This window comes from Phytophthora parasitica (assembly GCF_000247585.1).
Source record: "Phytophthora parasitica INRA-310 unplaced genomic scaffold supercont2.4, whole genome shotgun sequence".
Lineage (NCBI taxonomy): Eukaryota > Oomycota > Peronosporomycetes > Peronosporales > Peronosporaceae > Phytophthora > Phytophthora nicotianae.
Window position 1 is genome coordinate 1,686,013 of NW_008648990.1, and position 9,091 is coordinate 1,695,103.

At 51.0% G+C, this 9,091-nt stretch overlaps 2 protein-coding genes across 2 annotated transcripts; one reads left to right on the forward strand and one right to left on the reverse strand.

The window, feature by feature from the left end:
• Nucleotides 1–2,870: 2,870 nt before the first annotated feature.
• PPTG_03472 (hypothetical protein) lies at nt 2,871–3,832 on the forward strand (the record flags this gene model as incomplete). Its single annotated transcript, XM_008896147.1, has 4 exons — nt 2,871–3,008; nt 3,100–3,421; nt 3,499–3,638; nt 3,713–3,832. The coding sequence occupies 4 exons, from the start codon at nt 2,871–2,873 to the stop codon at nt 3,830–3,832; spliced, it is 720 nt and encodes a 239-aa protein (XP_008894395.1).
• Nucleotides 3,833–4,854: 1,022 nt separating this feature from the next.
• Nucleotides 4,855–5,080, reverse strand: PPTG_21309 (hypothetical protein; the record flags this gene model as incomplete). The annotated part of the gene is made up of 1 exon (XM_008896562.1): nt 4,855–5,080. One exon carries the CDS (start codon nt 5,078–5,080, stop codon nt 4,859–4,861), a length of 222 nt encoding a protein of 73 aa, XP_008894810.1. The 3' UTR covers nt 4,855–4,858.
• Between the last annotated feature and the right edge of the window lie 4,011 nt (nt 5,081–9,091).

Sequence of the window (9,091 nt, forward strand, 5' to 3'; positions counted from 1 at the left end):
TAACGTCGAATGATTGGTTTAAAATTGGCAAGTTTAATTCTATTGGCTGTTACACTTTATACAAAATTCTAGTAATGTCGGAAAAATGATCATATTCAACCATATCGATGCCACCAACATGGCAATGGTAGGTGAGTCGAACGGCAACTTCACCGGCAGCGGCATGAACGGCGATGACGGCAACAACAGCGCCGTGGCGAAGGTGGCAACGACCGATGCGATCTTGGGATGGATTGGACGGTGTTTCAGCAGTGACGGAAAAAATGTCGGTGCCGGCAACACCTGTACAACGCAAAGGTGGATGGGGATGGCAAGGTAGGTGTTGCTTGTTGAAAGACAATTGAAAAATGATAAACGGCATCGAAACTGGCGACAAACTTTTGGCGCCATTTCGTATAGTCCCTTGCGCCAATTGTTGCCACCATTTTTGTGTTACCTCATTGATTGGTTAATTAAAACCACCCAATAGAAACTCGAGACGATTCTTGCGAATTGGGATCGGCCTAAAATGTGCTCCATCAATTAAAGGATAATTGAAGTTGATCGCACGCGTGTCAATACCGGAGGTATTTGAGTCGATATAATAGTGATCTAGTTTTAACCACTATGCTGAATTGCCGTTCAACTCTCACTAAGACTGCTGTAAGGTAGGAATCCGTGCGTAATCGCTGCAGTATACTATGGTCATGGTCAGTTGTCCACTTAGGATCAACGGCATGCAGCTATTCAGCTCACTTCAATGACTCAAACAAACAACAAATGACCTCTTTCCATAAAAATTCCAGTAAAAGATTGCAATCGCAACATCGTGGCTGCTACAATACCGAATACGAATGAGCTGTTCGTATAAAGTGAATAGGCCGGTCGCAACAGTAATAGTCCACTTGGAATGCTCGCCGAAGTTGAGATTGCAGGTCGTATCGTTGTTGGTCACACCTGCTGTGGCGGCGTTACCAGCACCGCAGCCGTAATACAGAGTTCGTCTTTACTTGCAGTAACCGTGGTACTGTACCCGATAGATCTTGCAATGAATATAATGTACTTCGATAGTATTACGTTTAGCAGGTAGGAAAGCGGCATGGGGTTCATCGTGTAACATCCAATGAACTTATCGTAATCGCCGAGACCAGACACGAGATAGGTGTCTCCTACGATGTTTGTGTAGCTTGACCTCTACATGCATCACCATGCTTGTAGCTAGCTGTCGTTGTGGTGGTCTTGTACGCGCATAGCGACCCTCGCTTTATCGTTTCCAGAGGCCAGGGTGGATTTCCGCGCCTAAATTCGGACCAAGATCTGTGGACCTCTCCTTTGCCGCATAATTTGATACTATAAATTAGTCAAAGGTTATTAGGCTAGGCCCCAACCGGAAGTGAGAGCGATATGTATGCACGATCGTTATACTGATACACGTTTCGGTGCTGGCACAATAGAATTGGAACGCGTGCTAGCGGCGTTAGTGAAGGCCGAAGGAGTTCTGGAGACAACACAGCAGTGGTTCGCGTGCTGGTGTAAGCAGCTGGGCCTGTTACCGTCTCCAATGAGCATATGTGCTCTACAGTTGATGCAACAGCGTGGCGCACGGCCGCAAGTACGGCAGAGTTCTAGTTAGCCTTCCATAGCCCATCGCTGCTAATGTCGCGGTGCTATGTTTGTTACGACCAGCCCTCCGTCGTTGACAATGATCAAATCTCTCTTTAAAATGAGTGTGACAATTTTTCCTTGTGTGACAGCGGTGTAGCGGGGCCCATAAAAATGGTTAAGCTTTATTACTACCCGTATTTTGGCCTGATCAGATATTTTACCCGGAGTATTTTTTTTCGCAATGCTCTCAGTGCCCTGAGCACCACCAGGACAAAATGTATTTGCAGAAGTAAAGCAAAAGAGTGATATCTATTTTCAGGTCAACTTCACACCGACGTATTCGTGTAGATGGAAAGATCGCATAGGCTGCACCATGGTCAGTTCTAGGCTCACTTCTAAATTTTCTGCACGCTGCTCAAGACCAGAAGAACCATTTTCTCCGGAAGAATACACTGCGCAAGATGACTTGTCAGCACACGCGAGCCTTACCGAAGAAAAAAAACGTACGGGTCGCCGTAAGGCCACATATGCCTCCAGCGGCATTCTTTTGCATTTTAGGCCTTATTGTTTCCAGATCCTATCGATCCTGAGCAAATTCGTGAAGATGTGACGGCCCCGGTACCTGCTTTACATCGGCCAGCACGTCGACCTAAGAAGAACCGCGCTGCGAAAAGAATCAAGATTTATAAGGGCTTTCACTACTGCAAGTCCTGGTACTTTACAAAAATACATCGCCTACCGCTGCAGTACATCAAGAACCCCTGGTTGCCAGGCAGTGCTTAAGATCACCCCGACCGCGGAGTGATGAGTAGAGGGTGACCCCAGTTGTCCATAAGGCGTCGTGGTGGATGGTATACTTGCTAATGAAACGGTCGCAATAAAGAAGATGACAGATCGGATTGCCACAGAGAATCCTGGGCTACCAGAGGGTGCTCTTTGGGAGCAATTGCGCGCTGCTTTCTACGGGCCTGACCGAGAAAAACTTCTTGAAGTGTTAACAGAAGAACAAGTCCTCGGTCGCATCAGGTGTGTCCGTCGTAGATACTACGGTAGTGATATCCATGGCGTCGTTGAAGTTCCTCCGTGCTCTTTAGTCAAAGATTCGGCCATTCCGTTTTTCCTCTTCCACCTCGTTACAGCCCACTCGGATCCGAAGGAGCCGTCCAATCGAATCCTCGCCTGGGATCACCCTGCCTTGAAGGGGTTGTTGTTGTTGTGGTATAGCATTTCTGCATTTCGGGACTTTCCGCTGCGTGCCGAGAGGATTTCATCAGTATTTAATCGTCATGGTTGACGATTCGGTGCGCAACGAGTTCGCGCCAGTGTACTTCGTGCTATGCACCTTCAAAACGGAGTGTATATATGGCGATGTTTTTCACTTGATCAATCGCGATACTGGCAAGAATATGACTCCTGCAGATCGCGTTCGAATTCAGTCTCATTTCATCGGTGCGGCATCAGGCTTCGAATCTTGATGTCATGGGGAGTTTGTTTTTCTTCTTTCGCTTTAAACAGGCGTTGCACCGACGAATGAGAAACAAGCGTATTATGAAGGAGGAAGCTTCTATCGCAATCGAGCCCGGTGTTCCGGACATCTTAACAGTCATCGACCTAGGACTGGTTGACCCAAAAGGCATCGCTTGGGTCAAACATGATATAAACAACGATGCGTTGCTAAAGGGTATGTGTACTTACGTCAGCAATGGAGGAGCTTCTGGGTTTACTTCAGAAAAACGTGACTCCAGCGATACTTCATCACGGAGTGGAATGTTTGGCATCGCAAACCCAGTTGTGGTACGCACGAATAACCCTTTAGAGATGTTCAACAGGGAGCTGAGTGCGGCCTTCAAGCATCATACGAATCTGCGGCAGTATGTCGCGACGATTGCTAGGATGTCTCCGGTGTATGCGCAGCGTCAGAGCAGTATAACGCGTGGGCTTCGCCGAAAAAACAGCGCGCTCCACGCATTCAGCTCCCGACAGCGCCAGACTTGACAAGTTTTGAAATTCCTCCGGATTCCGAGGACGAATATGACGACGAAGTGGCTTACCAGGTCGACGGATCTTCAGCATCAGTCAGCAGTGATGACGAAGACTCTAGTTTTTTTTTTTTAATTTTTTTTTTGAGAATGTCGAAAGTCCTGGAGACGCTGTGTCGGCTGAAGACTTAGCCCATGAGATTGATGAGCACGCGGATACGAATGACTTTTCGCTCGACTGGGACGTCGATCAGGACAACGATGAGTAGAGTGACATAGACGACTAATAGTATTTAGTAGTCTGGGACAATGCATTACGTAGCTAATGCATAAATCTACTTGACTGTCACTTTACTGTGTCATATATACATATTAACCAACCTTCATTTACCGAGATGTTTAAGATGGCCGGATGATTTACCCAGTTAAATGATCCGGGTATAGAATCAAGTCAGGGCAGAATACGGGCAGTAAAAAAATCTTCGTAAAAATCGATCATTTACCGAAAGTTTTATGAGGAAAGGAAATAGGGAGGAAATTTTACTCGTACTATTTTTTTTCTTACAAAAGGTCGCCCTAGAAATGAGCAATTTATTCGGGCTAGAGGTACACTAGTCTTTAGCATATTGAGAATAATCGTTTCATTATCTAACCATCGTTTGAGATTTTACATTCTAGTACCAAATACTGCCAGCGATCAAGCTTTTTGATGGATCAGGTCTCGAAGGATAACTTCTCGTCAAGGCTCGTAGCTCCATTTTCTGAAAATCCGGGGTGTTTCCAGGGATCAGTACGTGTCGATGTCTTATAACGGTGCACAAGTGTGTGTGTGTGTGTGTGGGGGGGGGGGGGGGGGCATTTTGCAGAAACAGCCTAAGCCAACGGCCTCTTGTGAGTGCCAGTTAATACTATTATACTATTGCTCCTCACTCTCAGAAACACTTTATCAAACGAACACGTATCAACTGCATGATATTATATTAGAAGCATACTTGGCGCATATTTTATTTTAGTTTTTTCGAACAATATTTAATCTGTTCCTGACAATTGTTGTTCAACAATGATACAGGAACGGAACACCAACCTGCCTCATTGTAATGATCTGCACGTGCAAGAGCAGAACACAACCGCATCATCAGTTGAGTCCGCATACAGAGAGCCCAAGTCGTCGCCTGCATACTCACCGGTTGTGCCAGCTCCTGCTCCGGCACGCCTCAGCCAACCACTTCATGTTTAGGATCGAGCGCCACGAGGGCGCCCTCGGGTAGATGGATAGCAGCAACCAGACAAAGACATCAATTCAGTTTCCATTTTACTCGCAACACAACAAGCACAACCAGAACCTTACACTTGGTAGCACTTGCGAAGCCGACGCGCGCTTCCAGTTCCAGTCCTTGTTCCAGTTCCAGTTCCAGTGCCGCTATGCGTTGACGGTGTGTCCGCTGTCCAGCCTCGTCCGTCCCGCGTTGCCGTTGAGCACGCCGTCTTCCTCGCATACGTTCTTCGGTGCGCTGCATCTGTACCTCTCGCCGTTCAACTTCTCCGGGTGCGCCGCGTGCGTGACCTCGTCCATAGCCTCGTTCCGCTCGTCGCCGAAGGGGCCTCCAGTTTCGCCGAGCTCGCTCCTTTTCTTTCTGGGGGAGGAGTGGCGCCGCGCATTGTCACACGTCACTTCGTGTCGACATCTCATTGGTGCATTTAGCCCAATCACTTCCGCGTGTCCATACGCGGCATCCACCTCGACCTTCCGGTTATCGCCTCGGCTGTCACTTGCAAACAGTGCGCAGCCGAGTGTAACATCTGCGTCGGTGGCCGTTACGAGTCTAGTAGTAGGAGTTTTTGTGCTCCGAGGCGGGCCCGAACTAGCGCCGATCGGAATTTCACCAGTTGCTTCCCTTGGGACACTGGAGCAAGTCGTTGGTACTTGTCGGAAACAGAGCTCCTGGTCGAGCTTCTGTGACTTCGTTGGGGCTTACAGACATTGCCGGAAGCAGCGCTCCAGGGAGTGCCTGCGACTTCAAACTTTGATTGATTTGACTGAGGAACTTGCGCGCCCCAGCCATCTATTGACGACGTGTGTAGCGTACGCGCAACCATAGATGAAGCAGCGATGCAGCACGCGGATAGTATGCAGCAGATGTTCGCCTCGCTCGCGGCGATGATGCGCGAGCAGCAGCAGTTCATGGCACAGACAGCCGAGTTGCAGCGCCAGATGGCGACGACACTGCAACAGCAACAGCAGCAGCAATCCACCTCGCAGCAGCAGCAACAGTCGGTGCCGGACTCTTCGTCGCAAGACACGCGCGAGTACCGGGCCGAGGGCATCACTATGCCGAAGTTCTCCGGCACCAAGGACGACGACGTCGCGGACTACCTCTTCAGCGCCAAGCTCTACTTTGAGTCGAAGAATATCCAGTACGGTGCCGACTCGCCGCAGCAGAGCCCCTTGTCGCTCTTGGCCGCAAATTTGAAGGGACCAGCAGCGGCTTGGTACCGCGAGTACGTCTCCCATGACGGGAACTTCCTGCACTCGGTCACACAGTTCGAGGAGCTGCTGACCAGCGAGTTCACGACCCCCGATCGACAAGAGCACCTGCGCGACCAGCTTCTACGCCTGCGCCAGAACAACTTCTCCTGTCTTGAAGATTACGTGTCGGCCTTCCGGCACATCATCTGCAAGGTGGAAGACATGTCAGACATTGACAAGGTCATGTATTTTCAGAAGGGCTTGGTCGTAGAGATCAGACAAGAGGTGAAGCAGCGCCAGTTCAGGAACACGACAGACGCAATTGCGTTTGCGATCATGTACGACCGCACACACGCTGTAGGATCGCGTCGAACCAACGTGAACCGCGGAGGCCAAGGTCCACAACGCCTGCAGCAGTCATCACATCACGTCGAGGAACCGACTCCAACGGAGATAGGGAGTTCGCGCTTCGTTTCTCGTGACGAGTGTCTGCGAAGTAATCTTTGTTTCTATTGCAAGGAGCCTGGACACCGCCTGGCTACGTGTTCTAAGCGGCCAGCGCGTAACAACCCCCGAGGCTCATCTCGTCCTCCACAAGGGCGCGGTTCTTTCCGCGCAAACCAGGGTTCGTTTCGCTGCATTGTGGAAAACGACGACGTATCCGACGACGATGAGGATGACTACGCAGACAACCGTGACGAACACGTCGAGGTCATCGACAGTTTGCAACTGAACATGGTATCTCTCGACGCGAAGTTGTCACCCAATCGTGAACTGTTGAGGTTTGAAGGAACGATGAACGGCCAAGCAGTGCGCGTCTTGATCGACAGTGGTGCAGAGCGCAACATTGTGCGTCCAGGCCTCGCGCAACACTACGTTGAGGCCGCCAAGGTCACGGCCGAGCGCTTTGACGGCACGATAACCCCGGCGCGTACCGCACAGCAATGCTTGGAGACTGTCTGCTTTGCTGGCAGAGCTTTCAACGATGTTTCTCTCATTGAATGGGAGGTATCTTCAAACCAAGTCGTGATTCTCGGTCACCCGTGGTTAGTGCAGTTCAACCCGATCATCAATTGGCAAACCGGAGTGATGCGCTTCAATAACCAGCGTGTAGTACATGACTTCCGTTCCGTGAACAGCAGTCTTGAGGTGGCGGGACCGACGTTGGCTTCAGTTAAAGTGAAACCCGAATTTCTTCAGCACCCGCTTCCCCCGAACCTGCGGCAGCAGCTCGATGACCATGTGAAGGCAGGCTACTTCACTATGCCGTTGGGACCGAGCTCAATAGCAGCGCTGGGATGTCAACCATTGCCACGCCTCTTTGCCAACGACGGTGACGATGGTAAAGACGCGTCGTCGCTGAGTGTTCTTGCGGCTGCGGAGTTCGAGAAGAAGGTGAAGGATGAGGAGTACGTCGAGCTGTATCATGTCACGGTGAAGACGTCGCCCAAGGTGAAGTCCGTGCCAGTGATGCTCCAAGCGGTTCTTGAAGAGTTCGGAGATGTCTTTCCAGCAGAGCTGCCACCTGGATTACCGCCAAGCCGTTCAATCGAGCACGAAGTGGTCTTGAAACCAGGTGCGACGCCAAGCAACCGAGCTCCCTTCCACCTCTCGAAGGTTGAGCAGGAAGCATTGGACATCTTTGTGGCAGATCTGCTGAAGAAAAACTGGATCGAAGTGTCGGACTCACCCTGGGTATCGAACATCTTCGGTGTGCCGAAAAAGGATCCCGCGACGGGCAAGTTCCCATCCCGCTTGGAGTGGCTGCACTCGAACAACCCACACATGCCGATTCGATGGGTCATTGACTATCGCTTGGTGAATGCCTCCTCGGATGTGGCTAAGATCCCGCTACAGCACATCGAACAACTCTTCGATCGCATGGTGGGTGCTGTGGTCTTCTCGATTCTCGACCTAGCGAGTGGATACCATCAGATGCGCATGTCTCCGACGTCAAAGCAGTACACGGCATTCAGGACGAACCATGAGATCTATCATTGGAACGTGGCGCCCATGGGTCTGGCCGGCATGCCAGGCACGTGGACCCGTCTGATGCGCAAGCTGTTGAGTCATCTACTGTTCGTGGTCGTGTCCCTTGACGACATCTGTATCTTCTCGCGATCGATGGCTGACCACGTTGAGCACTTACGGCAAGTCTGCAAAGTCCTTCGCGCTAACAAGCTTTACGCCCGTCCTGACAAGTGTGACTTCGGGCAACCCTCGGTTGACTTCCTGGGCCACACCATCTCTGCTGATGGGTTGCACGTGGATGCTCGCAAGACTCGAGCCATCGCAGAGTGGACCGAGCCTTGCAACATTAAGGACCTCCAACGCTTCTTGGGCCTCGCCGGGTACTATCGTCGCTTCATCCACCAGTTTGCAACGTTGGTACTGCCTCTGAGCTCTCTGGCCAAGAAGGATGTTGCTTGGGTATGGAATGAACACCAGCGCCAGGCGTTCAATGCCATTAAGCTCGCGCTCCAGCACGCACCGGTGCTTCGTCTGCCAGACTTTGAAAAAACATTCATCGTGACAACGGATGCCAGCCATGCGTGCATTGGCGGAGTTCTCTCTCAGATGCATGATGGCAACGATCTCCCCGTGGCTTTCTTCAGCAAGAAGCTGGGACCTCACGAGCTGAACTGGCCTGTTCAAGAGAAGGAGCTCTTTGCGATCAAGCAGGCGCTTACACGTTGGCGTCATTACCTCCATGGAGTCTCGTTTGAAGTGTATACAGACAACTCGGCGTGCAAGTGGTTTTTGCAGCATCCACGCCTATCTGGCCGCCTGGCCCGCTGACTCGACTTCTTTGCGTCCTTCCAGTTTACTCTACATCATCGTCCAGGAGCTTTGAATGTCGTTGCGGACGCGTTGTCGCGTCCCCCCGACACTACATCAAGTCTGGGGGAGGGGCAGGAGGATTGTGAGCCCAAGGCCGAGCCGATTGCTGTGTGTACAACGTATTTGACCTCTACCACATGCACGAACATTCGCGACGTGGTCTCGCGGCGTACCATGGCTACGGCGAAGCTCCAAAGCATACCGTCCCGGGATCAAGCTC